At 40.0% G+C, this 12,509-nt stretch overlaps 1 protein-coding gene across 1 annotated transcript in view; it reads right to left on the bottom strand.

The window, feature by feature from the left end:
* Positions 1 to 12,509, bottom strand: part of HSF5 (heat shock transcription factor 5) — a 45,286-nt gene that overhangs the window by 16,927 nt on the left and 15,850 nt on the right. Inside the window, exons 3-5 of the mRNA XM_084748300.1 lie at positions 10,490 to 10,587; positions 6,154 to 6,675; positions 3,546 to 3,720 (exon numbers count right to left, since the gene is read on the bottom strand). Of these exons, the coding sequence (XP_084604426.1) occupies positions 3,546 to 3,720; positions 6,154 to 6,675; positions 10,490 to 10,587 (795 nt within the window). The remainder of the gene's footprint in view (positions 1 to 3,545; positions 3,721 to 6,153; positions 6,676 to 10,489; positions 10,588 to 12,509) is intronic.

Genomic DNA, 12,509 nt, shown 5'->3' with positions numbered 1-12,509 from the left:
AGAGTCCAAAAGATTCCCCAAACAGTAAATAATGCAGCCTCTTTCTGTTGCCTTTGGTTGCCTCCCAGATGCTGAAGGTAAGGCCCTTATTACTGAAGATACCAGGCACTTAGGAAACAGGACTTGGAGGATCTGAGCTGGATCTGACCTGTAAACCTCTTCCCCGAGGACGAACCTTCATGGTCCCAGAAAGTGCTAATGTAAGCTGCCAAGCGGGGGAGGGGGCGGAAAGCAACCAGTAGTCCTACCCAGCCCTGAAGCCCATGAACAGTGACCAGCAAGACATACCTGAAGATGCGATGGTGGCGCTCATATCTTGGCAGTCACCAAGAGCTGTCTAATTGGATTTAAGGCCTGCTCTTTAGGAAGGAAATTATGTCTGATACCGGAAACCTGGCCAATTTCTCAAGACTAATGAGATCTTGGATTCTAAGAGGAGAACCCACTGCTGTTACTTACTAAACCAGCATAATACCTAATTGCATTCTAAATACTTATCCTTAGATCCACAAAGTGTAGCTCCCAACCTTCACAAAGGAGCTGCTCTTTGTAATAGACACCATTTCAGGAGACCACAACCGGTCAGAATGCCGAGAACAACTGATTGTGGGAAGCAATCCTTGGACAGCCAGGGCTACACAGAGAGGAGTGGAGGGAGAGAGAGAGAGAGAGAGAGAGAGAGAGAGAGAGAGAGAGAGAGAGAGAGGAGGAGAGAGAGAGGAGAGAGAGAGAAGAGAAGAGAGAGAGAGAGAGAGAGAGAGAGAGAGAGAGAGAGAGAGAGAGGAGAAGGTAGCAGGGTATGAGGAGATAGGTTCAAAGTACTTGCATGAAAATGGCCTTATGCAACCCAGTATGATACCTTTTCCTTTTTAATCTAACAAAGTCAAACCTACAATCCTAACACTTGAGAGCCAGAGGCAGGTGGATCTCTGTAAGTTCAAACCAGCCTCTTCTACATAGTAAGTTCCAGGCCATCCAGGGCTACATAGTGAGATCCGGTCTCAAAATGACAGTAAACTAAGTACTGATTTGGAAAAAGGCACGTGTGGAAGGAAAAAGCATATATAGCCTAAAATCTATGATTTAACAGGTATCTCATTGTTAAAACAAATTTAAATTTTTGTTTATTTGAATAACTAGGTTCTTTATCCTTTCTGATAACCACTTCAAAAGAGACTATAAAGGAAAATAACCAAGTTAAGACCCTGCACAAGAAAACCAGGTACGGTAGTTCCCTAATCCTTAAAACAACAAACAAACAAACAAACAAACAAACAATCAGTACTTCCATCAAATTTGCACAAACATGAGTTCCTGCCCTGCTCTCTGTGGTATGGACTTCCAGGATAATGCTACTGCTTTACCTGTCTTCAAGGATGAGACATCTTGATCTTGACTGAGAAATATCCTCAACTAAACATGACTGTGCAAACTTACAAGACAGAATTAGTCTAAAAATACTTTGGAGAAAGAGCTTCAGTCTGACACCATCTTTGTTTGCTTTCAGGGCTTTGGGAAGAGGGACTCACTTGTGGCCAGGCTGGCATCAAACTCGCAACGCCTCCACGTCCCAGTTGTTGGGAATATTGTGTGCCACCATGGCAGACCCTGAGCACTACCCTCATTATATTTTTTTTTTGAGAAATTATCAAAGAAGTTCTTAATATTTAAAAATACAGCTTCATGACTACTTTGATGAATTAATGTTCCTGTATTGTAGGCATGTGAACTACGTTTAACTTAAGGGTTCCCCTCCACACCACCACCCCCACCCCCGTGCTATCATTTAGTCTAGACAAGTGCTCTACCATAACTTATATTCCCTAGCTGTGCATTCTGTGTTGAAGCTGGGTTTCACTCTTCAGCACAGGCTGGCCTTCATCTAGAATAGCAGCAGTTGCCCTGTTTCATCATCCCAAGTGCTGATATTACAGGAGTGAGCCCCCATGGCTGGCTACTTTGAGAATATTACATTAGCCACTGTGAGTAGGGAGTAGCGGCACACGTCCACAATCTCAGCACTCAGGAGACAAGAAGATTATGAACTCAGCCAGACTGGGCTACGTGGTGAGCTCCAGGTCACTGAGACTATATAGCAACATCCTGTCTAAAAAGAAAGACACGAAAAAAATGTTCACCGCAGAATCCAGTGACATGCAGAATACAATATGTGGAGAATACAAGGATTTGGATATCAGAAAAATTTGTGGATTAAAAAAATATAATTGTACTCAAGGCAGGAGGTGGAGGTGCATGCCTTTAGTCCTAGCACTCAGGAAAGTAGAGGCAGGCAGATCTCTGTGAGTTCAAGACCAGCCTGGTCTACATAGTGAGTTTCAGGACAGCCAAGGCTACATAGAGAAGGCCTGTCTTGAAAAACCATTTAAAAAATACAATTTTACTCCATTTGCTACCAGGAGGGAACCAAAGCTGGCTAAGGTACTATGTGTCTGCATATTAACAAGGCTGACAGCCTGGGATAGTCCCGTCTCAAAAGGAAGAACCATGTACAAATGCCCCGACATCCAGTAGATAACTAAACTCCTGTAGCCACACACAGAACCAACGCCACTCATGAAAGTTCACACTTGAAAGCGTATTTATAGTGTGCTTAAGTTAATATCTTTGATGTCATCAAATCTTCTTGGATCACAATTTAAAGACTTATCCTGTTGTCTGCTAATAAAATGAATAACATCTTTAGCATCAGAAGATGATTATTACATTACCCTTCTTCTTATCTGTTCTAAGTTATTCTAAAATTCTTTACTTTTCTTTAATATGTTCAGTATTTTTGAAGGCTCATGTTTCATTTATTTATTTTAAATATGTAGAGGTGTGGGGGTGACAGCATGTGCATTCACATGGAGGCCAGAAGACTTCAGGTGTCCTTCTCCAGCACTCTCCATCTTATTCCCTTGAGACAGTGTCTCTCTGAGAGCCTGGAACTAGGCCGGTGGCAGAACGCCCCAGCAGTCAGCACTAGGGCTAGAGGACCGTGCAGATGTGCCTGGCTTTTTAACATGTCAATGGAGGGTTGACCTTGGGTCCTCATACTTAAGCAGCAAGAACTTTTACTTGCTGAGCCATCTCCCCAGTCCCCCTAAACCTCTTCTTTTTTATTTTTTTTTTAAAGATTTATTATTATGTATACAGTGCTCTGCCTGCATATACACCTGCAGGCCAGAAGAGGGCATCAGATCACACTATAGATGGTTGTATGGCACCCTGTGGTTGCTGGGAATTGACCTCAGGACTCTAGAACAGACAGTGAGTGCTCTTATCCTCTGAGCCACCTCTCCAGCCTGAAACCTCAAAGTCTTACATGCACTGTTAGGAAAACAACTATTGCATACATTACAAAGGTAACAAAGAAAACTAGTTTCAACTACAATTATATAAAACAGCAACACAAGAGACATCATACAATTGTAAATAATGAAGATCCATAAAAATCACCATTCATATATGAATTATATACCGAGGTTAAGTTTCTAGCAGTTTAGAGCTATAAATTCTAGAGCTTAACACGATTTCATCCTTACCAGGGGACTTTCCTTGCGAGTTGCTTCTTCGCTCTCTGTATCTGGCTGGAGTGGATACGCCTGTGTCTTTACTGGGCTTGCTAGCAGACCCCATTTCTGAAATAAGGAATCCCATTTGTTCTGAAGGCAAGATATTCTCCGGGGGATTGGTCTGGCATTTTATACTGCTATCCACCTAAAATATTAAATGCATTTTTATTCTGATATTTACCTCAGATATCTACTAAAAGTTAATCTATGTTATCAGAGAAGTTCTATTACAGGAACAGGATCCCGCAAACGTTTTCCCCGCTTATGAAGGGTATCACTCTTGATTGTGTTGACTTATCTAAATATTCCAGCATAAGGAGTACATTTCCACATATTCAAGCCATTGAAATGCACATGAATCTAAATTAATTACTAATGAACGATGGAAGATTTACCATGAGGATGGGTGCTTTTTTATGACTTACACTAGTAAGACATTTTAAGCATAATTGCTGAAGCCCACTGTCCTCTCACGTTAGTGTGTGTTATTGGTGGCACTGAGGTGGTCACAGAAAGGCATGGTCCTGCTGGATACTATCAATGAGGACTGGACATTATTTTTCTAATTTTTTTTTCTGAGACAGGGTTTCTCTGTGAAGCCTTGGCTGTCCTGGACTCACTTTGTAGACCAGGCTGACCTCAAACTCACAGCGATCCTCCTGTTTCTCCCTCCCTGAGTGCTGGGGTTACAGGCATGTGCCACCATGCCCGGTTTATTTTCTAATTTTATATTCTGTACTAAAGATGGTATCAAAATTGTTTATGCTTCATTCTCTATAGAATCTTTATCCATCCTCATTTAGAGTTTCTTTTGTTCTAAATTGCCTTTGGAATGTTAAAACCCTTTGTCAAGTGAACACATTTGTGCATGCTGTTCTTTATAAGTTTATTTAAAATATATATTATAAAATAATGCTAACAGTTAAAATTCTGCTTTCAGAAAGAGCTATGATAGTCAAGTATATTAAAGGGAACATTGTATGTATGCAATTTAAGACATGCAATCCAGTAGCCCACATATAACTACAAAGATACCACATACTTTAATTTTTACAGGGATACTTTAAACGAGATTATCTTTACTGAAATTATATCACTTGATACATATTTTAATAGTCTCAAAAAGGACAATGAACTCATAGAAAATCTAAACACATTTAGGATGCGGGTATAACCCAGTGGTACCATGGGTGCCTAGGTAGTGAAATTATATTAGCTGGACATATCTTTTAGTATATCTAAATACAATAGCTTAGCCAGAATGGGCAAAGTTAGGACTACCACTACCCCACCACCACCACACACACACACCCAAAAAATAAGAGAAAAGGGAGAAAAGAAAACAAAAGTGTTTATATGTGAATATTATGTGCATTTAGATATTCTAAAAAAGAGCGACATATAACAAGACCCTATCTAAACAAACAAAATGAATTGGGTACGATGACACACGTCTATTCTTCCAGCATCTAGAGGCGAGGAGGCGGAGGATCCAGGGTCCAAGTCATTCTTGGCTAAAATGTGAATTCCAGGCCAGCATGGACTACATGCCTATCCTGACTCTCTCTATATACATAGATTTCCTTATCTTCTTTAATTGAGTATCACACTGTCATCCAGGCTGGCCTGGAACTGTAGCACACCTTCCACCTCAGCACCTCCAGGGCTGGGTTACTTTGGATGTACTTTTGATTACTTAATTTTTGTTTAATTGATTAGAAAGCAAGATTAATAAGAAATCTGAACCCAGTAAAATCATTAATAGAGTTTTGTGATGTTATTTTAAAAAGTAAGAAACTGGGGCTAGAGAGATGGCTCAGCTGTTAGGAGCACTGCTGCTCTTACATAGCACCCAGGCTCAGTTCCCAGCACCCTCACGGTGGTCACAACCATCCAGAACTCCAGATCCAGAGGGGCTGGTGTCCTCCTCTAACTTCCAAGGGCATCAAACACACACATACACAAGCAGAACATTCACACATAACATAAAACAAATAAAACCTTAAAAAATGACTTACAACCTAACTTTCCTCCCTCTGCAAATAGCTAAGAAAGCCATCATATATATCAAGTAACCCACTCATCTAGGTAGTGAGATTGTATCAGATGGGCTTATCTTTAGTGTATCCAAATTAAGATAAGAAACAAAGCTCAAGGGATACCCAATCATGGAAATTTGTTTTCTTTTCCAAATATTTTGAAACAAGGTCTATCTATATAGCCCATGCTGGCCTTGAATTCACTCATATAGCTCAGCCTGTCCTCAAACTCCCAGCAATCCTCCTGTTTCCACCTCTTAAGTGCTAGGGTATAGGCATGTGCCACCAGGCTAAAATAGTATTTAGACCCTAGTCAATTAATCTGGGTTGCCTCTCTAGAGGTTCATTTCACACTATACCAGAGTTGGAGGATGACTAGGATTAAAGTAACTTCTTCTGAGTCTTTTTTGCTTAACCATTAGGACGTGGTCCCTTTGGGAACCACAATGAACTGACATTAAATGCAAATGAACCCAAATAACATCTACACAAACTCTTTACTGACATCTTCAGCTTAGTGTGCTTTTCCGTACCCTTACCTGCTGTGTGCTGAATGGTAGCCCTTCCTGTACAAATACTACTGAAGATGGAGACGGATTATGATTTAGCTGCTCCTTCAGTTTGACATGAGTTTGTTGGATGGTTGCAGATTCCTGCATTGTGTTATTTTCCAAAGGTTGAGCTGTGTGGATGGTATAGATGTACTCAGGTGACTGTGGTAGAGAGCAGGTAATTGCTTGTTCTGTTCCAACCACAAAAGATGTAATATCTGAGCCTACGGGAGTGAGTGGCTCCAGCTGGCTAGCCTGGCTCGTGGAAGATGGGTTGCTGTTGTTCGAGTTAGGTAGGACATGCTGTCCTCTGTTAGACTGAGACGATGGACACTGACTCTCAACAGGCTCCACCTTGACCATCTCCAGTTTAGGGGAGGAGTGCAGCTCATCCACTATTTGAAAGACAGCCTCTAGATTGACTTCTGTCTTTTTATTTTCATCAGTAGCACTGCAAGGCCAATTAGAAGGCAGAAATTCAACTGGATAGGAGGATTGCATTGGAGGATTCTGGGAAAAGAGAAAATAGTACTGTTTGAATAGAAAAGCAAGTAAAAATTAAGGAGGAAAGTAGTAACACTTAAGTTCATGAACGCTAAATACAATAAAGTTGAGCTCACTACGAAAGCCGGAAGTGAAGCCAGGAATGTAGCTCAATGGCAGAGCGACGCCTAGCACACTCAGGCCCTAAATTCAATTACCAACATCACAAAAAGAAACAACACCAGAAGGCTAATTTGCCTTTCGGAAGTGGTAGCATCAAACGTGTTATTAATAACTTACTTAATATCTACCATACCTCAACCAAGTTGAGCTGAGTAATGGAACGAAGTTAAAAGGCTATAGTGCCCAAACCCCTATTTGCTACAACAGGACTATATACTACAATCCCCCATGAAAGCTGACAAAATGTCACTTTTATTTATCACACTTTTTAAGGAGATTTTAAATAAAGAATATTCATAAATTCTTCTATATACTGGGGGGTAGGGTGGAGAGGGAGTGACTAATACTCTGTTCCAAATGACCTGGGGACAAGTGGATGGAATGTCAAATGCTCTTTGGTTCCTGGGGTTGCTTTAGAATAAAGCATTAGACCAAAGTAGTTGTTATTTTTAAGACTTATATCTCTAAGATATATCCTCATAGCAAAGTGTGATGGAGCATACCTCTAATCCCAGCATTTGGGAAGCAGAGGCAAGAGGATCACTGCAAGGTTGAGCCAGCCTGATCTACATACTAAGTTTCAGGACAGCCAGGGCTACATAGATAGTACCTGTTTCAAAAAAAGTTTAAAAAATATGTTCTTATAAATAATTATTTAACTAGAGTAGACATTCAGTATGCACCTTATTATTTCAGATTATAAGCAAAAAAATACTAAAGAGCTGTAATTAAATAAGACATAGGAAGAGTTGATATTGTTGAACATGCTACAAGGATGGTGTTGATGTTTAGAGTCAATAATGTAAACTCAAGCACCAAGCTATTATAGTGAGCATCACCATTTGAGTTCTTAACTATGTGCCAACCATATGCTAAGTGCTTAATACACATGCAATCCTCACAAAAGCCCTGTGAATCTCAATTCATTTTTATTGTGTGCTTTTTTCCCCCCTCTTTGAGAAAGGAACTTAGGCATCCAAGGCTGGCCTCAAACTCTACAGACTGAGGATGGCCTTGGACTTCTGACCTTCCTACTTTTATCTGTACTGAGATTATAGTCATGTGACTTGCACAATGTTTATAAGGTCCTTGAGAATCAAACCCAAGGCTTCATGCATCCCAGGCAAGGACTCTGCCGACTGAGCTACACCCTCAGCCCACTGATTTCCATTTTAACATGATAAAACTTACCTTTGTACTTTGTGTAGAGACAAGATACATAGCCCAAGTCAGCCTAGAACTCACTATGTAGCTCATGCTGCTCTCAAGCCTGAAACCTCCAGCCTGCCTCTACTGGGTGTTGGAATTACAGGGATGTGTAACCAACCATGCCCAGCTAAAAATTGATGCTGAAATAACTGACAGAGCTTAGGTTTGTCTGACTTCTGCTTTTAACAATGGCAAAAGATGGCCTTTTTTCCCCCAGATGTTTTTATTTACTCTGTGTGTGTGTGTGTGTGTGTGTGTGTGTGTGTGCGCGCGCGCGCGCACACATACGCTCCAGTGCCCTCAGTGTGTGCAGACAGAGGTTGAAGGACAACTTGCAGTAGTCTGGTTTTGTCTCCTTCCACCATGTCGACCCTGGGGAATGAATTTATGTTGTCTAGCTCAGTGGTAAGCACCTTTACTTGCTGAGACATCTTACTGGCCAGTCCCAGACTGACCTTTCATTCACTGTTGATAACAGCACCACTAAATTTATCACATAGATTTTTTTTTTCTGAGACAGGGTTTCTCTGTGTAGCCCACTTTGTAGACTAGGCTGGCTTTGAACTCTGCCTCCTGAGTGCTGGGATTAAAGACATGTGCCACTACAATATATTTGGTGCTTATAATATTGAAAAATCAATGGAATCTGAGATGCTTTGTGTTTTCCCATTTTTAAATTTTATGTATACTTATTTCCATTTTCCTAAGGCTAACATGTATTGTCATTGCTTACAGGAAGAAGAGTTTATACAAATGTTCAGACAATACATTTAAAATTTCAACAAAAGATATAAATGTTCTCAGTATATTTCTAGTTTTGTGTAGAAAAAAAGAGTAATTTTACAAACAAGAACATCTAGTGTGGACTCAGTGTGTCCCTTTAGGGAAGACAGACTGAAGGGGTCATGTCTGATGACACTGGTCATAAACAATAGCCAACTCAGCCAAATGTGATTGATGACATCTGTAATCCCAGCATGCAAGAGGCTGAAGGATTTTCATGAATTGAGAGCCTGGGCTACATAGAGAGTTCCAGGAAAACAGAGACTATAGAAGGAGACCTTGTCTAAAAAAAGAAAGAAGGAAAAGAAAAGAAAAGGCTATGTCACCTTTATGGGATTCTGTATTATTCAAACAGTAACTGATTATCTACTTTCCATGTTTTCTATAAGATAAAAATAAAAATAAAAAGGGATGTCTTTTGGAGTACCCTAATGCCACTACCAAAATATTATCTTGGGCTGGTGGTAGTGTTTGCTTAACATGTGAGGTCCTGGGTTCAATTCCTAGTACTACACACACACACACACACACACACACACACACACACACACACACACCCCACATTATCATTTGACAAACATACAATTCCACTCTAAGAATTATAGCACTAACTGCATAGCATACAATCTCCTTTCTTTCCTTTCTCTCTCTCTCTCTCTTCCTTTCTTGAGACAAGGTTTTTCTGTGTAATAGCCCTGGCTGTCCTGGACTCCATATGTAGACCGGGCTGGCCTTGAACTCAGAGATCTGTTTGCCTCTGCCTCCTAAGTGCCTGTTCTTATTCTAAAAACATCAATATAAACCATTTAAATAAAGGCAGTTTTTTTTCCCCTAAGAAATACTGATAAGATATTTGAAGCAAGCTGTCCATGGTGGCGCACGTCTTTAATCCCAGTACTCCAGAGGCAGAGGCAGGTGGATCTCTGTGAGTTCAAAGTCACCCTGGTCTACAAAGTAAGTCCAGGACAGCTATGGCTACACAGAGAAACCTTGCCTAAAAAATATATATATATGAAGCACAGTGTTAACAGCATGCATACTAAGGGGCCTAGGAGTTAATGCTCTCAATTTGCATAAATACTCTCAGTTTTCTGGTACTCATCTTACCCTGAAAAGTACAGTACAAAACGGTTTTCAGCGGTGATGTAAAGACTGCATTTCTCTGCTGTTCATGGCTACTAGCCAACTACAAAACTACTGAACTGGAATGAGGTGTGACTAAAGAAAGAATTTTAATTTTTCATAATTTTTTTCAGTACTAGGGAATGAACCCAGTGCCCTGTGCATGCAAAGCAAGTGTTCTCTAGCCTACATCCCTAGCCCAGTAATTTAAAGTTAAAGGCCACACATGAGTTGGGCTTGGTGGTATACACACTTGTGGTCCAGCATTAAGGCAGAGACATAAGGATCATCAGCTCAAGACTAGCTTTGTTGTATAGCAAGACCCTGTCTCAAAAAAACAAAACCCAGAAACAAAAAGACTGCATGAAAAGCTAATGACACCTTTATTGGAGCATGCTACCTGAGAACACTCAATATTCACATCAACTCTTTCTCTTAGAACTCAGAGAACTAAGGTCATAAAACCCAGCTTATCTCTGGCTTCTACTCTGAAAATCTGCCAGATTCATAGTATTGCAAAGGACAGTGTGTGCAAGAGTCTTACCTGGAAGTAGTTACAGTGTGCGTAGGAGGAGGCAGTAGGAGTGACACAGCTACTTAGGGCATCCATGTGGGTGGAAGGAGAACAGCACTGTAGCACAGCTGGAACAGATTTAAACACAAGCAAGTCATCAGCCACGTAAAATATAGCATTCACAGAGCATCCTGCATGTGTGCACACACACACACACACACACACACACACACACACACACACACACACACACACGCTCAAACTTGGGTGCTTTCAATTGCTTTTAAAAAACATGTCCACGGGTGGTGGTAGTGCACACCTTTAATCCCAACATTGGGAGGCAGAGGCAGACAGATCGCTGTGAGTTCGAGGCCAGCCTGGTCTGCAAAGTGAGTCCAGGACAGCCAAGGCTACACAGAGAAACCCTGTCTCAAAAAAAACAAAACAACAAAAAAAAGTCCATATAATAAACTTTAATTATTTTATTTATTGCTTTTTGAGACATGATCTTGATGTCCATCCCTGACCGGCCTTGAGCTCGTGTGATCCCTCTTAGCTCTCCCTCTCTCTCTTGAGCTAGGTTTATAAATGTGTGTACCAAAAAACCTGGCTGCAGAAAAATTTTAAAAGGTTATGTCTATTTCTTTTTTGCTGTTTTGAGATAGAGTCTCATGCAGCCCAGGCTGCATCTGAAGATAACCATGAATTCATGAACCTCCTGTCTCCAGTTTTAAGCCCTGAAATTACAGGCATGAGCTAGCTACCACACCTAGGTTATGCACTGCTGGGGAACTCTACACCAACCATGCTAGATCCCTAGCCAGGAAATGATTATTTAGTACTTAAGCATATTGTTACTTTTCTAACCAAATGGTTTTTTTCTTATTCAAAATAATTCCATTTCAATAAAAGCAGCAAATTATATTGGTAGTTCCTAAATAATCATTTTAACAACTATTTGGAGAAAGAAATGCTTTAGAAGTACAACTAAATTTACTCTCCAATCTACCATTAAACAATGTGTCTAGTAGAAAAACATTCAAAAATATATATATATTTTTTTTACCATTTAGACAAGTGGTTAAGAATGTAAATCCTAGATTTGTCCTTCGTGGTTTTGTAGCTGGCTCCATAATTCAGTATTTTATAAATCTCAATATGGTTAACTACTTCAAGTCTTAATGTTTACATTCTATTAAAACAGGGATAATAACAGAACCTACCTAGTATGGCTGTTTCAAGGAACAACATAATGAGCTGCATGCACAAAACACTTAGAATAGTAATGACAGCAATCAGTAACTATCATCAGTCAACATTTTAATAAAAAGAATTTTATCTAGTGCTAGGGAAAAAACTCAATAATATATTTTCATTATGGTTAAGATACCATGAAACAGTTATACTTACAGATCCAGTCTTAATAGACTGAGCTCTTTTCCAGAGAATGACTCTCTAGAATGAATGAAAATCAGTTACGTACATCATCACGCCTTTGGGCAAAACAAAGATGATACATATTGAACGCCTACCATGCTTCAGACACAGTGGTGGATGCTTCGTAAGTATCGCTATCAAATGACAATCATATGAACATTACTTTAAAAAATAAGTACACTGAAACTTAGAGATAACAAGAAATTTGCCAGTAGTAACAAGGCTGGAGGTTCTAGAATGGACTCATTTTGTACTGGGAGAATAAATATACTGGGAAACAGAGTGCCTCCAATGGCTAACTCTGGAGGATCTTCAGGGGTGTCAAAACTGGGGAAAAAGACTTTTCCCTCCAGTTATTACTAAGGAAAACCTAGCCCTCTAGTGGCAGAAAAGACCCAGTCAACAACTGCAGGTTTTTGTTTGAACATTGCACTGAAAAGCAATGCTTCATTACAAATAAGCCAATGCAAGGACTATCCTTACTTTTCTGATATTTCAGTAGTATGACTCTACTGTTTAAATATTCTGAATTGTTGAAAATGTTTTCTAATATAAATTTGTTGGAGGAATAAAAAAAAGATATGGCCCCAGAGAACGCCATTATAATATAGAG

This window comes from Acomys minous (assembly GCF_964271855.1).
Source record: "Acomys minous genome assembly, chromosome: 12".
In the NCBI taxonomy this organism is placed as follows: domain Eukaryota; kingdom Metazoa; phylum Chordata; class Mammalia; order Rodentia; family Muridae; genus Acomys; species Acomys minous.
The sequence above is the reverse complement of the archived record's forward strand: the minus strand, read 5'-3'. Positions and strand labels throughout refer to the sequence as shown.